Source organism: Protopterus annectens, chromosome 1.part2, assembly GCF_019279795.1.
Source record: "Protopterus annectens isolate FY-2018-M chromosome 1.part2, PAN1.0, whole genome shotgun sequence".
In the NCBI taxonomy this organism is placed as follows: Eukaryota; Metazoa; Chordata; order Ceratodontiformes; family Protopteridae; genus Protopterus; species Protopterus annectens.
Window position 1 is genome coordinate 505,783,431 of NC_056727.1, and position 17,425 is coordinate 505,800,855.

The following is a 17,425-nucleotide window of genomic DNA, read 5'->3' on the forward strand; positions in this document are numbered from 1 at the left end:
CTTTAAGGACCAGGTTTCTGCCTTTGTCAAATCCTATTTTTATCATCTGAAGAACATCTCACTGATTGAATATCTTTTCAACCTGTCACCTTACCCATTGTTGTGCATGCCCTAGTTTCATCACATCTGGATTACTGCAGTGCTTTTTTTCCTGGGGCTACTGATTGTTGAGCTTGACTAACTACAACTGGTGCAGAATTCTGCCACCTGGCTACTCACTGGGGTACCTAAACATCATCATATTATGCTGGTATTGTAGAGACTACACTAATTTCCTATTTGATCTTGCATTGCCTGTAAAACCCTTGTCTTGGTTTATGTAGCCCTTCACCACTTTATTTTATGGAACTTTTAAGTTGGTACTGACCTGCTTGCACTTTTCAGTCATCCAACCATGGACTACGTGAGGTTTTTAGGATCCAGCTAGATACCTCAGGAGTATGTTTGTTTGCATATAAGTGACTCTTTCTTTGGAACCTCTTGCCAGAATGGATCAGAAAGATCCTGGCACTTGACTATTTCACTTCTCAACATGTGTGTCTTTCAGTTGGTATATGAGATGAGCCTGTTTATGCCCTTCTCTGTTACTGTGCAGGCTGCTTTATTTAATATATTACTTTTCTAAGTAGTACTTAGGTATAATCACTTAAATAAACTTAAACTTGAGCTTTCCCACTTCTTTCTAGAAAGCTTTGCATGCTTTACCCAGAATGGACAAGGGGTGGAAGGAGGCAAGACAGGCATCAGTTTCCTAAAGTTGATATGCCACTGTGTTTCCAATGTAGACTCCAAATTGGGGCAACCCAAATAATGTTTCATACACCCTGTCCCAGAGATTTTGGAGGTAGAAAAAACATCCCTTTAGGCTCCCAGGGTCTTGGAGACTTTGGATAATGGCCATTTATTTTTGGCCCCTGTGATAGATCATACTTGTTAGTGAATCTCCAGAAAAAATGCAGATGGCATGTACTGCCACCCCTTTTCAGCCATGTGTCAACCAACATCTCTAGCTTGGGAGGGAATGCAGTTCCATGCTTGGGGCATTCAAAAGTTCTGGAAGGCAGAGATGTCTATGATATGAATTTGTAATGCAGCAATGAACTTACTTGAACATCTGCGACTATCATGAGTATAATCACAGCTTTTCTTTTACTGTCACAAATGCTTGAGAGGATGCATGAAACAGTTGCAGGAATAATAAAGTTCAACAAAAAGCAGAAAGTAGTATATACTGGCCAAGAATCTAGACCACTGATAGAGCAAGTAGGGCACAGTTTTTCAGTCAGCAATACATAACAATAATCCATAAAAAGAGATATCTGATACACCCTGCCATTCTGTTGGTACTAAACAGTATATGTATCCATGGAGCTGGATTGGCTTTTATTTGTTCCATTCCAAAGAATCCATGCATCTCAGATATGTGGATCAATATTAAAATGTCCATGTTAAGTCGGCAAACACTGCAAGTACAATTGTGTAGTGCATTGAAATCTGTATTCTTTGTTATTAAATGGAATGATACATTTGTTAAATGCTTTGCTTATTCAGCACTTGGTTTCTTAGCATCGGTAGGTTTGGTTCCATAAAACTAGTTGGTTTAAAAAACTTACATGAATACTTTTGTAAATATACACTGTATAAGTTGTTATGTAAATGTTACCAGTGTAAGTACAGAACAGAGTTGTGAATTACTTGCTTGCAGTTTACTTTAACAAATAACCATTCTTTTTCCATTTTTGCAGAACATATGAACTTTCTTTAAATGGTGGCACACCATATGAGAAGGGTGTTGATGTGGATCCAACATTAACAAGAAGAAGTAAGTACATTGCAAATTAAAGTTGAAGTAAAACTCAGTTGTCCTGCTAGAGGTTATTTTTAAAATATGTGATGCCGGCACATCATACAGCAAGACTGACCATATTTCAAGCATGTTACACTGCTTTGCCAGTATCGTAAGAATTGTACTCCTCCTTGATGAGATCAAAGCAGTATAATAGCATCATTTGAGTCAAAGCTCGTAGCAGTCATGCAGTGTCACCAGACCCAACTTATAGTAAAAAATTGCCCCAGGCAGGGTAATGGACCAGCACCCCCCAGCCGTTACAGTATTCCATTACTTGGCTATTTCTCCCTATTTACATAACACTATTCAAACTTGTCAGTGTACACACTATTTTCTTCTTTACTTTTACAGTTATCACAGAAAGTATTTCATTTAAAACTTTTATTTCAGATTTTACAGAAAAAAAACACTGACAGAAATTTTCTAAACAAAGGAAAACATTCTCCCTTTCAAAACAGACTTAGCATTTGGTGCAGAATTTAAGGCTTTGAGAGCTGTATGCTCTGTGGTACAGGGTTTGATTCATTAGCCATCATATGCCTGTTATGTGTCCTTGAGCAAGTCAGTTAACCAGACATTGCTTCAAAGTTGCTCCTGAAAAGGGACTGTGTCCAATGGGCCTGCTTGATTAACAAATAGGTATTATTATGAAAAACAGTAAAATTCTCTTCCCTTGAAACTCACATTTAGTGAAAATGCATCTGGCAACCCATTAAACTAGAAGAGACATGCTAGGGTTTTCATAAAAATACAATATTGTGAAGTATTAATTAGAATCTCTGTGAAGGGCGTAGGAATTCAAAAGACAAATGTATAACATAGGTTCATAGGAGATTACTAGGCTAGTAGCTCTAGAGCCTTTATAAGCCTAGCCATGTTAATGCCAAGTTCCCCATCTGTCCTTATGAAGTGAATGTATTTTGCAGAACTAACCTATGGTCAACACTGACTCCCCCTGTCCATGAGGGACATGGGTGCCACCCTGGGGTGAATTTGTGGTCTCCCATCCATTTGTCCAGGTTGCACTTGAATAGGGTCAGTGAGGAGCTCTGCTTCACATGAATTGGAAGCTTGTTCCAGAGGAGCGGCAGTCTCTGGGAAACATATTTGTCTCTCCAGCATGTTCTGTTAATGTCACAGGCTAGGTTAAGGTCCCTAAAGTGATTGACTCTTGTGCCATTAGATTTGTGTATGCAAAGCATATCCATCAGGGCAGGGTTCTTTCAGCAGCCTATTCAATACAAAGTATAATGATGGGGCATTTAGTCTACCCACTTGTCTCATGGTTTGTTGGCTCTGTATTTTCTTGTTGAGGAACCTCTGTGGTCTCTCCAGCTGCTGCAGGTGTCAGTTGAGGTACATGCAAAAGCATTGTACTCTATTAGTTGTCTGATGAGTGTCAAGTACAGTGGGGCTGTAACATCCTTAGTCCTGGATGCAATACCCTTTATGAGGTATACACCATAGAATGCTTTCCTTACCACAGAGGAATCTTGGTGGTCGAAGTACTATCTACTTGTGTTCCTAGGTCTCACTCCAGGTTTTGAGCGCAAGGGGTGTTGTCAGTACTGTAGTTAACGGGGAATTCTTCTTTGCCAAAGGGAATAATAATGCACTTTTTTTGCATTTAGTTTTAGACTGTGGCTTTGGCACCCGTAATTTGTCTTTGTTAACCCTTCCTTTAGTATGTCAACATCACTGGGGGACTCAGTGATTGCACCAAATTTGCAGTCATCAGCAAACTTGGTAAGCCAAAGCCATCTAATTTATCCTGGACTTCCCTGAAGTAGATTCCCAATAGTAAAGGATGCAGCACAGAACCTTGTGGTATGCCATTAGTGGTGGGTCTACTGGTAGAGGTGACATCACCAACTTTAAAGAATGTGTTCTGTCAGTGAGTCAGTTAGCTGCCCATCAGTGATGTAAGGGTTAATCCCTAATTGAAAGAGTTTTTCAATGATACCTGAGTGGGGAATTGTGTCAAAAGCATTGGCCAGGTCAAGGTAGGTGATATGCACTGTCTTAACATCATCCAGGGCTTTGATGACTTTCTTGAAGAAGTCCACCAGGTTTAATAAGCATGGTCTACCTTTAACGAAGCCACATTGGGTTGGGTCTAGAGTTTGAAGGTTGCATGTGTCCTTGTTGTTAAGGTCCCTGATGATTCTTTCCATGGCCTTTCAGATGAGACTGGTTTATACTTATGGGTTTATAGTTCCCAGGGTCTGTTGATTGCTTCCCTTTGTGCAAGAGGATTACTGTTGCTCTTCTTCACTCCATTGGAACAAATCCAGTTCTCTGGCTATGGTTAAAGACAGCGCTAAGTGGGTCTGCTAGGTACTGTTTTAGATTGCTTAATAAGCATCCTGGGATGTTATCTGGTTCCATTGAGGCCATATTTATTGCCTTGGAGGGTGAAGACAAGACCTGATCTCCAGAAATACTAGGCAGAGGACTGTTGTCATGTGTGCTTTGGGGTATGGCCAGTGAAGCCAGGGGGGTAAAGTTTGAACCAGGTCTATCAGCTAGCAGGTTGGCGATTTTATTTTATTCCAGTGCAGAATGAGTGGTACCGTCTATTACCAGTTCTGCACAAAGCTGGAGATTCCCTTTTAGGTTTTAGGTGTAATTAAAGAATGTCTTATGATTATCCTTAGCTAGGGATGCTATTTTAGCTTTATACTTAACTTTAGAGGATTTCCGCGGTGGTGGTGCCTCACAGTAAGACGCTGTTTCTCAGCTAGAGCATCTTCTGCGTGGAGACATGCGTGAATGGGTGTACCTTCGTTGAAGGTTGTGCATCAGAGCTGGCAACTCGGTACGTAAAAATCAACTGCCAGTCATTAGCGGACCGGAGTTCCGCTGTGGTGAAAGACACAACAGCAACAACAACTTAACTTTAGAGGATTTCACAACATTTCTGATTTGCTTGTTCAAGCTGAAGAGGGAATTCTTCCTCATCATATTCAGTTCCCTCTTATTCTTAGACAGCATTTTCTTCCTCTTGTTATATAACCTGTTTATACTTGAGATCCACCAGGTTAGCTTGTTCTTTTTGGGAGGACCTGGTTTTGACTCAGTCAGGAACAGCCAAGTCTATACAGCTGCTTTAGAGTTTGTACAGGGCATATGAGTACATCTCTGCATAGGAGTCATTGTTGTCTGAGTGTGGTGAGTATAAAACTTTTTATACGATCACTTAGGAGTCTGAGGTTATCTTTGGAAATGTCTTCAGTTTATTTGCTCCTGTGGGGGTGTCACATCCAACAGCTACTTGGAACAAAGCAGCTTTACGGTCTGACCTTTCCAGGGGAGGCATCACACGGGGGGAGTGCAGTGATTCCTCATTTGGTGAATGCTGTGCCTAGGACATTTGAGCACCTTGTGTGGGTATCTGTGCCAGAGCACTTGAATTAACAAAATCCAGGAACCTCTGGGTGAGTGTGTTTGCACTCATATATGTCAGCCGGTTGATGGAAGGATAGTTGAAATCACTCATGACTAAAGTGTTGGGCTGTATGGAGAGTGATTCCAGTAAGTTCAGGTAGGTGGTGTGCTTTTCTTGGTTTACGGTGGGAGATCTATAGCTAGCAATGATGTGGTAGGGTATTTTGCCTCGAGGTGTACTTGACTTTAATGAAGATGGATACCCCTCTACCTTTGGTTCTTTCATGCTCATTTTGAGGTCTGAACATGTGGGAAGGCATTGTAGCCTTGCACGGCTGGGGTGCTCTTTGTGGCCTTGAACCATGTCTCAGTAACTCCACAGATGTCAGCATCTTCCAAGGTGAGGAGTGCTTCCAGGGAGTGCAGTTTCATGTTTAGACTTCTAGCATTAAGCAGCAGAACCTTGAGTTTGCCTCGGGTGGATTTTATTATATCAGAAATTATGTTGTTTAGACATTGCCTAAAAAGGCACTATGGGGGAGACAAGCTCTTTTGCCAGTATCCAAAAGCCTAGAGGAGACACATACAGACCTCTGGCAAAGCAGTGTGGCCTGTTGACAATGTTATCCCTGGCCAACAGATACTAGATCCCCCTGGACTGACACCACAAAGTAAGCCAATTGTTGAAGTTGGTCATTTTTTGTTTATACTGTGGCATCATCCTGGGAGAAAGTAGAATGCTGCTTAGGACTAGGGTCATACCTGCCTGAAACACATAGTCCGAGAACTCAGTCATGTCTCTCTTCATATAGTCCAGAGAGGTATGTCTCAAGTCATTCACCCCCCCCCCCAAAGAAAAAAAATTTTTGACGCCCTGTGTGGTAGCAGCTGCTTTAGATTCCTACAGAAAGGTGCACTATTTGTCTTGTTTTTCTTCAGAAACAACAAAAAAAAGCAGATTTAAGGGCTTGAAATGAAGGTGTGATTAACTACAATGCCGAGAAGCTTCTGGAAATCCAATCTAATATCTCACTGTGCTGCATGTTTGATGAACTGCTAGCAGAGAGGACTGTAAACTCAAACACACTCCAGGAAATCATGCAGCTTGGAATCTTACTGGAACATAGTAAAAACTGCAGAAACCTGTCTAACCAGGTGACAGTCAGACATGAGAAGCATATTAAAATGAAAATATATGAAAGATCAAGAAAGAGAGGCTTTAGAACAGGAATTAAGGCCAAACTGAAAAGAAATCCACATAGGCCTGCACTTCCTTCCATGCTGCTGACAAATGTACGGTCTCGGGAAAGCAAGCTGGGCTATTTAAGGATGGATCTTTCCATGCAATCTAAGGTGAGAAAGAGTTGTTTACTTGTGTTCACTGAAACTTGACTGAACTCCATTATAAATGATAGTACAATATATGTGGAGGGGATATCATTATTTTGTGCTGACAAAAATCAGTCTCTCTGTGGCAAATCTCTTGCAGGGAGTGTTTGTATGTATATCAACAACTGGTGTACAAACTAATTGTGAAATAACTGCCTCTCACTGCTCAGAGAACATTGAGATGTTCTTCATCTCACATTGCTGCAGTCCTTACATATGGGTAGTCCGCTGTCCTCGGTCGGCCTGAATACCAAAGTATTAGGCTGGCGCCGGTCATGGCTCAGAACTGACATCAGAGCGTCAGGGTATAAAAGCGCATGGCCGACGTCATATCCTCAGTCTTTTTTGCCGCATGGTCCGATGCAGAAGCAGCGTTGCAAGTGCCGTTCGGCGTTCTGAAATTTTCGAATTCTGAGTTTCAGACCGAATCCAAGTTGGGCTAAGTACCCCGTTGGGGAATCTTTTTGTTTTTTCTTGCCTCAGTTATTTACCGGATGTCAGAAAAAGTGAATAATTGTATTTCTTGTGGGAAACAGATACCGCATAGGGATTATCATTCTTTTTGTATTCCTTGTTTGGGTCCTGAGCACGACGTAGTCGGGTGTCGCTTTTGTGCTAGGTTTAATAAGCACACCATAAAACGTAGGTTAGATTGCGCTAGGCTGGTCTTCGGTAAGCGGTGTAATTATACCATGCCGTTGGATCCTCCGACGCCCGCTACCGCGAAGAAGCGCAAGGACAAAACTGCTAAACCCAGACAAGATGAGTCATCCGTTCCGGACGCCGGTCCTTTAGAAGCTTCAGTGGAGCCGGTGGTTCCAGCGGAGGCTTCGCTTGAGTCTCAGGGGGAGACTTTGATTTTGCAAGATGTGGCCTCTCAGGAGGCAGGTCAGGCTGAGGGGGCCTCTCAGGTTACTGTTCTCCCTTCCCTTCCTAAGGTGGTTAGGCCTTCTCCTTCCAAAGGCAGGACTGGTTTGTCTTCTTCTGGTGTCAGTCCTAGTTCTGCAGGGTCTGTGCCTAAGAAGCACATGCTTAAAATGGCAGAAGATTTGATTACTCTAATTAGAGGTTCTATGCCCCCTCCTGATAAGAGGCCTAGGGTGGAGCCAGAGTTGGAAAGTTTGGATCAGGCCTCTGATGATTCAGAGTCTTCGGCTGAAGACATGCAGGATTTCCCTCCTTATTCTGATTCTGATGCAGAGGATTCCACTCCTTCTGCTTCTCCTCCAGAGGATTTTTCTTTTTCAGAAACCCTTCATTCTATGAGGGAGCATTTTAAGTGGGAAGGTCAGGATTTCTCTGATTCACGGAAGAGGCTTAGGGAATTTCTGTTTTTACCACAGCATAGACCCTTGGCTATACCCCCTGTTTTGGATGTTGTTCAAGATGTTTTCTCAGAGGCTTCCCTTAATCCAAATTCTTTGCCTCCTGCGCCAGTTAAACCGGATAGGTATTACAGGGTGCCTGAGGCTCATAAATACCTCTATAAGAGTCCTAGGGCGGACCCAGAAACTATTAGCCAGTGACCTAAGGGTGTCAGAGCCTCTGTTGTGAAGAATCCAGTTCCTCTAGATAAAGAGGCTAGAGCTTTGGATAGATGGGGTAAAAAGGTGTATACCTCTTCTACTTTAGCAATGAGGGCTTTGAATTGCCAGTTTCATATGTTGAGGTATCAGAATTTTCTCCTTACTCAGCTAAAATCTAAAGTGGATGCTTTGTCAGAGGGCATAGAGTGTAAAGAATTACAGGATTTGGTACATGTCTCGGAACAGGTGGGTAAGCATTCTTTGCAGTGTGGTTTTGATGCTTTACAGGCCTCTTCCAGGGTGGCTGCCACTGGTTCAGTTCTTCGCAGGCACGCCTGGCTTAAGGATCAGAATTTGTCTGAGCATGTTAAGACCAGGATTTTAGATGCTCCTTTACAGTCTGAAGTTTTTTTTGGTCCACCTGTGGAGTCAGTCTTGAAGAAAATGGAAGACAAGGCTAAGTCTATGCAGACTGTTAAAGATTTTTTGCAGGTGCAGCCTCCAAAGTTTAGTAGAAATTGGCCTACTAAGGGGTGGACGTATTCTTCCTCTGATTCTCAGTCTAGGGGTAGATCTAGGCGTGGTAGGGGCAGAGCTCAGAGTACCTTCAGGCCTAGAACATGGAGTTCACCTGCACAATCTTCGGGTGAGGGCAGGGGCCAGTCCTTTCGTAAACAGGCCCAATGACCTAAATTTCCAGCTGCCAGATTCTTCTTTCCTGGCAGCTCCTTTGGGAGGAAGGTTGGCACTCTTCAAACAAAACTGGCTTTTAATTACCCAGGACAAATGGGTATTGGACATTATAAACAGAGGCTACAAGTTTTATTTCCATACATTGCCTCCTTTCAAAGGCATGCCAGACGTTCCTCCTCAGCAAAGGGTAGAGGCTCACAAGCAAATTTCTTTACTTCTTCAAATAGGAGCTATACAACCGGTTCCTCTGTCAGAAGTGGGCCTAGGATTTTATTCTCGCCTGTTTCTAGTACCAAAGAAAGGGAACACGTGGAGACCGATTTTGGATTTATCTATACTCAACACATATCTGGACATTCCAAAGTTCAAAATGTTGACGTTGCAACAGCTTTTACCTCTGTTGGGCAAAGATCACTGGATGGTAACTCTGGATCTCAAAGAGGCTTATCGTCATGTTCCTATCAGGCCCAGTTGCAGAAGGTACCTGCGTTTTCGGGCTGGGACTTTTCATTATCAGTTCTCTGCATTGCCCTTTGGCTTATCTACTGCACCCAGAGTGTTCACAAAGGTTCTGGCTCCAGTGATAGCCTTCTTCAGGTTAAGAGGAATACAAATTTATCCTTATTTGGACGATTGCCTGATTCTGGCTCAAGAAAAGGACGAACTTCTTCATCATCTACAGTATGTGATGGCAGTGTTAAGGTGCCTAGGGTATTCTGTGAACGAAACAAAGTCCAGTCTAGTACCCTCTCAGGACATGTGCTTTCTGGGTGTGAGACTGAATACAGCGGCCCAGATGGCTTTTTTGACCCCGGACAAACAAAAGAATCTTTCTGTGTACTTCCATCAATTGTCTCTTCGGTCCAGGCTGACTGCAAGGACAGTCCTTCAAGCCTTGGGGTTCATGGCATCTTGTATTCTGGTGCTTCCCAATGCCAAACTGCATATGAGGAAGCTTCAATGGTATCTCAAAAATGTATGGTCACAACACTGCCAAGATCTGGACACTGTCATTCAAATAATACCTTGCATACAAAAGGAATTTTTGTGGTGGGCTCAGGAATGTCACCTAAACAAGGGACTCTCTGTGACCCGACCAGAGGCGAGTCAGATTCTAACGACAGATGCCTCAGACAAAGCTTGGGGAGCACATCTCCATGGAAAATGGGTTCAAGACACGTGGCCTGCCAGACTTCAACATTTGCATATCAACTTGAAGGAAATGTTAGCAGTCCAATTTGCATTGATGGCTTTCAAGGATTTTCTTCTCCCAGGACAGGTGTTGATTCAAACAGACAACACAACTGTCATGTGGTACATCAACAAGCAAGGGGGAACACATTCGTACCCTCTCTGCAGGCAAGCGATGATTTTGTGGGAGACTGCTCTCAGTTTACAACTAAATCTTCAGGCAAGGTTTCTACCAGGAGCACAGAACTCCTTAGCAGATGTGTTGAGCAGACAGATAGTGGATCCCCACGAGTGGAAATTGGATCCTCATGTATTTCAAAAGTTGACAGTGTTATGGGGAACTCCAGACATAGATCTGTTCGCTTCTCCACTAAATTACCAGTTGCCAAAGTTTTGCACAAAAATGTTTCATCCCACAGCTTGGAGGGTGGATGCTCTAACATTCAGTTGGAGCAATCTTCACGTCTATGCCTTTCCACCTCTGCCTCTCCTCCCAAAGGTACTATTGAAGGTCAGACAGGACAAGCCAACCATGATTCTAATAGCTCCAGATTGGCCTCGACAACATTGGTACCCACTACTGAAAAGTTTGGTACGGGAGCCTCCATGGCTTTTGCCTTTGATTCCACACCTTTTGTCTCAGGAGGGCAATCACTTACTCAATGTCAAGATTCAGTCTCTGCATCTAACAGCCTGGCATATTCTGTTCTAGAGTCACACAAGAAAATTATTAATATCACCACATCTGAGTGAGGGAATCACCAAATCAATAACCCTAAATCTAAATGTATGCCTGTCCCCGCAACTCTCAATATGCTTATACAAGGCATTTTGAGTATACTGCCTCCTGATTTCCGACTTGTGTTCAATAATCCTATCCTTAAGTCTACGTGTAGTCTTACCAATGTAGTATGCAGGACATAGAGAACATGATGCCATGTACACCTCATTGGTAGTAGTACAAGTAGCTTTTACAGAAAATATATATGTATGGTGTGTGATTGATTTGGTGATTCCCTCACTCAGATGTGGTGATATTAATAATTTTCTTGAAACTAAAGAATATCAATGGATAGTACGTTTGGGAGCTGATAGTCCTCCTGGCCTTAACAGTACAGTAAGCATTAAACCCATTCTTATTGGATTACAACGCAAGTTGAAATGATATTTCTATTAACCTATGCACATGAGCATGTTTATACATTGATGTTAATAAGTGCATATGTTGTGTACTTGTATGTGTACACCTATGTTTTAATATTTTTAGAGTTTATATTAAACATATAGGTACATATGTATATTTTTATATTTTTATAATTAAGCATATATATGTGTTAGATTTATATTGTTTTGAAATGTGATCATATATATGTATGTGTGTAGTTTCTTTTTTAACAAATGCTTTTTTGCAGTGTGTTCCTTTAAATAATTTTTTAAACTGCACATTTGAATAAGTCATGTGACTTTGGCTGCAGTCACATGACTATTAGGCCTGTATAAAAGCAGTTGCTTTGTGTATATGTATGTATTTAGTATTGAGAAAGGGGTCATACCCGAAAGCTTTGCGTTATAAAGTGATTTGTTCTCAGCATTCCTTGTGTGACTTTGGATCTTTTTGCAGTTTGTTTTTCTACCATTAGTAATATTCTGTTCTAGACCCTGGAAGGTCCCAGCTTCCACAACAAGTTCTGAATGTTATTTTGGAGGCCAGACGGCCTAGTACAAGGAAAGTTTACGCTGATAAATGGAGGAGGTTTTTTATTTGGAGCAAAGCAAAGGATTTTGATGTTTCCAAGCCTGATTTAAGTGCTTCTCTTCAATATCTTACTGAGTTATTGGACAAGGGTTTGTCTTTCTCCTCTATAAAGGTTCATGCTGCAGCCATTTCTGCTCACTATGACTGTGACCTTCCATTGTTCTCTCATCCTTTGTTTAAGCAATTTCTTAGAGGGGCAAAGAACATAAGACCCCCACGTAGAGCTCCTACTCCTGCTTGGGATCTCAATTTTGTGTTGGAAAAACTTACTTTACAACCTTTTGAGCCTGCAGCTACTGCCGAGTTGAAGTTTTTATCATGGAAGACTGCTTTTTTGTTGGCCATTACCTCTGCGAGAAGGGTTTCTGAGTTACAGGCCTTTATGGCAGTTGAGCCTTTCCTAATTTTTCATAAGGATAGGGTATCTTTGCGTACTAATCCTACTTTTATGCCTAAAGTGGTTTCTAGTGTGGCCTTAAACCAAACTATTCATTTGCCTACTTTTTATGCAAACCCCCAAAATAAAGGGGAGAAGATTTTGCACACTTTGGATATTCACAGGCAGTTGCGTTATTATTTGAGCAGAACTAAAGGGTTCAGGCAGTCTCAGCAGTTGTTTGTTTCTTTTGCTTTGGGTTCTCAGGGAAAACCTGTTTCTAAACAAACTATTTGTAAGTGGATTGGTTTTTGTATTGCTTTCTGTTATTCCCATCATGGTAAGGAGATTCCGGCTGGAATCAGGCCTCATTCCACTAGGGCTACTGCCACTTCTACAGCCTTTTTAAGGGGGGTAGCTACTAAAGATATTTTGGAGGCAGCTACTTGGAGTTCAGTGCATACTTTTTCTAAACATTACCACCTTCCACTTTATTCTAAATCTAGGGCTGGATTTGCCACTGCAATTTTGCAGGGCATTTTGGCAGCTCCCAATGCTTTATGATTTTGCCAACCTCCCTTTACCTATGCTTTGGGATTCTACCCATATGTAAGGACTGCAGCAATGTGAGATGAAGAACATAGTACAGTTTTGTACCTACCATAAATGTAGATGTTCGAAGATCCACATTGCTGCAGTCCAATTCCCTCCTTCCCCTCTGCAGTTTGGAATGGTGGTGTGGTTTGGGTGATAGTTGTTGTTTGTATATGTTTTTCAGGGGGGAATTTTCTGTTTTTGGCTGTGGCCTTTCTTTTTAGGGCCTTCTGACATCTGGGGCAAGAAAAGACTGAGGATATGACGTCGGTCATGCGCTTTTATACCCTGACGCTCTGATGTCAGTTCTGAGCGCCCATGACCGACATCAGCCTAATACTTTGGTATTCGGGCCGACCGAGGACAGCGGACTACCCATATGTAAGGACTGCAGCAATGTGGATCTTCGAACATCTACATTTATGGTAGGTACAAAACTGTACTTTCATGTCACTGTAATGTAGACCCTTGTACTTGCCTAGGGAATTCAGTGGAGTGAGCATAACCACTGTTTGCATCCCCGTAGTGCTAATACCAACGTGGCATTGAACATTCTGTATCTGTCAATAAATGACCTCCAGAATAAGAACCCTGAGTTTGCCCATGTAATTGCAGGTGATTTCAATCAAGCTGACTTGAAATCCATATTGCCCCATTACCATCAACATGTGAACTTTGCAACAAGAGGGGTGAATACACTGGATAAGGTGCACACAAATGTAAAACTGGCCTGCAAAGCAGTACCTTATCCACATCTGGGCAACTCAGACCATCTGGCCATAATGCTGCTTCCTGCATACACACCACTGCTGAAAAGAGGCAAACCTACAACCAAACAAGTAAGGATATGGACTGAGGGAGCAGTCTTGGCACTTCAGGACTGCTTCAAGTGTACAAACTGGCCAGTGTTTAGAGATGCAGTTGTAAAGACCCACCATATTGACCTGGAGGAGTATATGGAATCTATAATGGCCTGTATTTCAAAATGTGTTGATGATGTAACAGTTATCAGATGTATCAATATCTGCTCTAATCAGAAGCCCTGGCTATCTGGTGAAGTGTATGAGCTCCTAAAGGCACAAAATGCTGCATTTAAATCAAAAGACAAGGATGCCCTAAGAGTGGCCAGAGAAATCTAAATAGAGGTATAAAGGAGGCTAAGAGGACCTACGTATGTAAAATTCACGGGCACTTCTCTGAGCAAAGGGACTCCAGAAGTCTCTGGCAAGGCATTCAAGCCATAACTGACTACAGGCCTGCATCCTCCTCATGTGATGAAAACACAGAATTTCTGAACAAACTAAACATCTACTTCAGCAGATTTGATATGGATAACAAGACTGTGCCAAATAAGCTCCCTGTCGAACAGGGTGAGGAGGTGCTGTGTCTGAGAATATATGATGTTCTAAAGACTCTGAGTGAGTAAAACCAAGAAAAGCAGCTAGTCCTGACAATATTATGGGAAGGGTTCTAAGAGACTGTGCTACCCAGCTGTCCGCTGTACTTACAGATATATTCAACACATCCCTGCAACTAGCCATTGTACCAAGTTGCTTTAGAAAATATGACAATCATTCCCTTACCCAAAAAATCCCAACAGACAAGCATAAATGATTACTGGCCAGCTGTTCTTACATCAACAGTAATGAAGTGTTTTGAGTGGTTGATCAAGAACTATATCTCTTCAAGCTTACATTCAACACTGGATCCATTACAGTTTGCTTATAGATCTAACTGCTGCACATCTGATGCAGTAGCTATAGCACTTTATGAATCCTTGGCACATCTGGAGAACAAGAATTGCTATGTCAGAATGCTGTTCATTGATTGTAGTTCTGCCTTTAACACTGTCATCCCTCAGAATCTGATATTGAAGCTAATCCAGCTGGGCAACAACACCCCCCTATGTAACTGGATACTGGACTTTCTCATCAACAGACCCCAAAAAGTATGTGTGGGAAATAACAGTTCAGTCAGTATTATGCTGAGCAAGGGTATCCCTCAGGGCTGCATCCTGAGTCTTCAGCTGTTCACCTTGTTGATGCATGACTGCATGGCCAAGCATGAATCCAACAAAATCATCAAGTTTGCGGATGATTCCGCTGTAGTAGGTCTTGTCAGAAATGGTGAGGAAACAACCAACAGGGATGAAGTGGAGCATCTGATAGGCTGGTGCAACAACAACGATCTGGCCTTAAATGTAAGCAAGATCAGGGAATTAATAGTAGACTTTAGGAGGACTCAGGAGATGCATCAACCTCTGGAAATTAAGGGGATGGCAGTGGAAAGAGTAAAAAACACCAGGTTCCTGAGAGTGCACATCTCAGATGTCCTATCCTGGACGACTCATATTAACCACATGGTGAAGAAGGCACAATGTATACACTTCCTATGGAAACTGAGGAAGGCAAACCTGTCTGGCCATCCTCAAAGCCTTCTACAGGGGAACTATCAAGAGCATCCTCTCAAATAACATTATAGTTTGGTATGGTAACTGCAAAACATCTGACCGCAAGGCTCTCCTGAGGGTAGTGAGGACAGCAGAAAATGTAATTGGTTCCTTGCTCCCATCTATGGATAATCTGCATGAGACTCTGTGTGTGGGAAGGGCTAGGCAGATAATCGACTATCCCACTCATCCTGTCCATGGCATGCCTTTCCTTGGGCAGGTGGTATCACAGCCTACACTGCAAAACATCTAGACTGAACAGGAGCTTCTTCACTCTGTCCATAAGGCTGATGAGCTTGAATGCCAGGCATGACAGTGAATAATTAGATCAATATGCCACTTGCTATGATGTATCAACTATTGTAATCACTCTGGCAAATTGCTTCAGTTAAGCTGATCTCTTATGCTATTACTTCCTGAATGCATAATATGCAGGCGTGAGTCACCACTCCATACATGTGCAATATGAACATAAGACGTTTTTAATACTAAAACTGATGAAGTGCAATATTCTAAGCAATCATGTGAAGTCATAGTCTTGCAATACCTACTAGTGTAGTACTATCTAATATCTTCCTGTCCAATTGTGGTAATTTATTGTGTTGTTAATATTTTAATTGTTACTGTATGTGCATTAGTCTTACTGTCATTCAAACTGTGTGATCATTGTTATGTCTTGCACTGGGACCAAACCAACGTAATTTCATTCAGCCTGCACTGCTGTGTATATCTGATCGACAATAAAGTTTACTTTGACTTTAAATTGAACATGAACTATGACCCAGTCATAACATTAAATATTGTTGAGGGACTTGAGTGCATATGTGATCTGACAGGTCCTGGCAACTGACAGGCAGCTCACCATGACTTTCTCCTTGTCCAGCCAGGTAAGGGAAACATCTGTGTCTCTCACTATGGAGTCACGTAATGACCAGGACATTTGGTTTAGAAGTGTTTTGCCTTAGGGACTTATTTATTGAGACTTATTTGTATGTGCTGTTATGTGTAGTATTTTCTATTTGTGTAACAGTGTGTGTACTTAATTTACGTTTGGGGAGGTCTCTGAACTTTTGGTAGACTTCTAGTGAGTACCTCCATGTACGTGGGTCTAAATTTCATGTCTTTAGTTTGCGTGAGAGGTGAAAAGGACAAACTGACAACCTGTTTGGTGTCCGACTTGTAACATGACAGAAGTGATCCAATTTCATAGTGTATGTACTTCCAGTTTCATAGTGTACTTACATCTCTCACATAGGGTATTTGTTTGCTGTAGGAGTAAATGGTTATCAGTGTACATGAGACAATTACTATATTGCCTCAGTATTCCCATGTCAGTCAGGCTGGCTTGAGAAATGATGGGAAACTGTCCATCATAGCAGGTTTTTACCATATGAGCTATTAGGGAAAGGAGTGGGCTAGATTGACCAGTTTTTCTGCTGGGACTATCAAGGATTGTTAAATTGAGGATTGTGGTTGATAGGTGTGAAAAAAAAGATGATGGCACAAATGGCAGCTTTGGTTCAGTGCTGTCTAGTATTGTGTTTATTTTTATTTATTTGTCCTGTTGTTTGGTGTTCAGCTGTAATTAAGTCTTCTCATGAAGAAATGTTGAATATTTGGCAATTCACTTTCTGCAATGTGACACTGGATTTTCACATTTAACAGATTTTCTGGAGATCGTAGCTGGGGGAGCAACAGCTGTTAGCAGCAGAGGTAGACATAAGCATTGAAAAAGGAGGAAGCTCGCTGGTGCACTTGTTAGGCTGAGACAGTGGGGTTTTTGAATAGCGTTCCAAGTTTTACATCTGGTGAACCTCTGCTCTCTATGTAATAAGATGGATGAACTGCTACTTCTCAGGGAAACTCACAAGGATGTTTTACTTTTTCTGTACTGTGTGTGATGATGTCAGGTATTGACAGCTATTCCAGGAGACGTAGGGCAGTGGATGTGTAACATATGCCAGTATAGCTAGCTGGAGTTTTGTAAAGAATTATATGTCATTTGTATATCAAGCTGATTTGTAAAAGTGCTTGTGTTGAAAATTTGCGTTCCGCGGTGGTACGGTGGTAGCATTGTTACCTCACAGCAAGAGGTTCTCCCATTCAATTCTTAGCTTGGCTTGGGAGTGCCTTCTGTGTGGAGTCTGCATGTCCTCCCCGCGATTGGGTAGCGTTTGAAAGACATGCGTGCATAAATGGGCATGCCTTCATTGAA

General features: G+C 42.0%; 1 protein-coding gene across 1 annotated transcript in view; it reads left to right on the forward strand.

Annotated features, from left to right (window-relative positions):
• Nucleotides 1-17,425, forward strand: part of NPHP1 (nephrocystin 1) — a 1,368,595-nt gene that overhangs the window by 842,281 nt on the left and 508,889 nt on the right. The window contains exons 14-15 of the mRNA XM_044057279.1: nucleotides 424-458; nucleotides 1,746-1,822. Of these exons, the coding sequence (XP_043913214.1) occupies nucleotides 424-458; nucleotides 1,746-1,822 (112 nt within the window). The remainder of the gene's footprint in view (nucleotides 1-423; nucleotides 459-1,745; nucleotides 1,823-17,425) is intronic.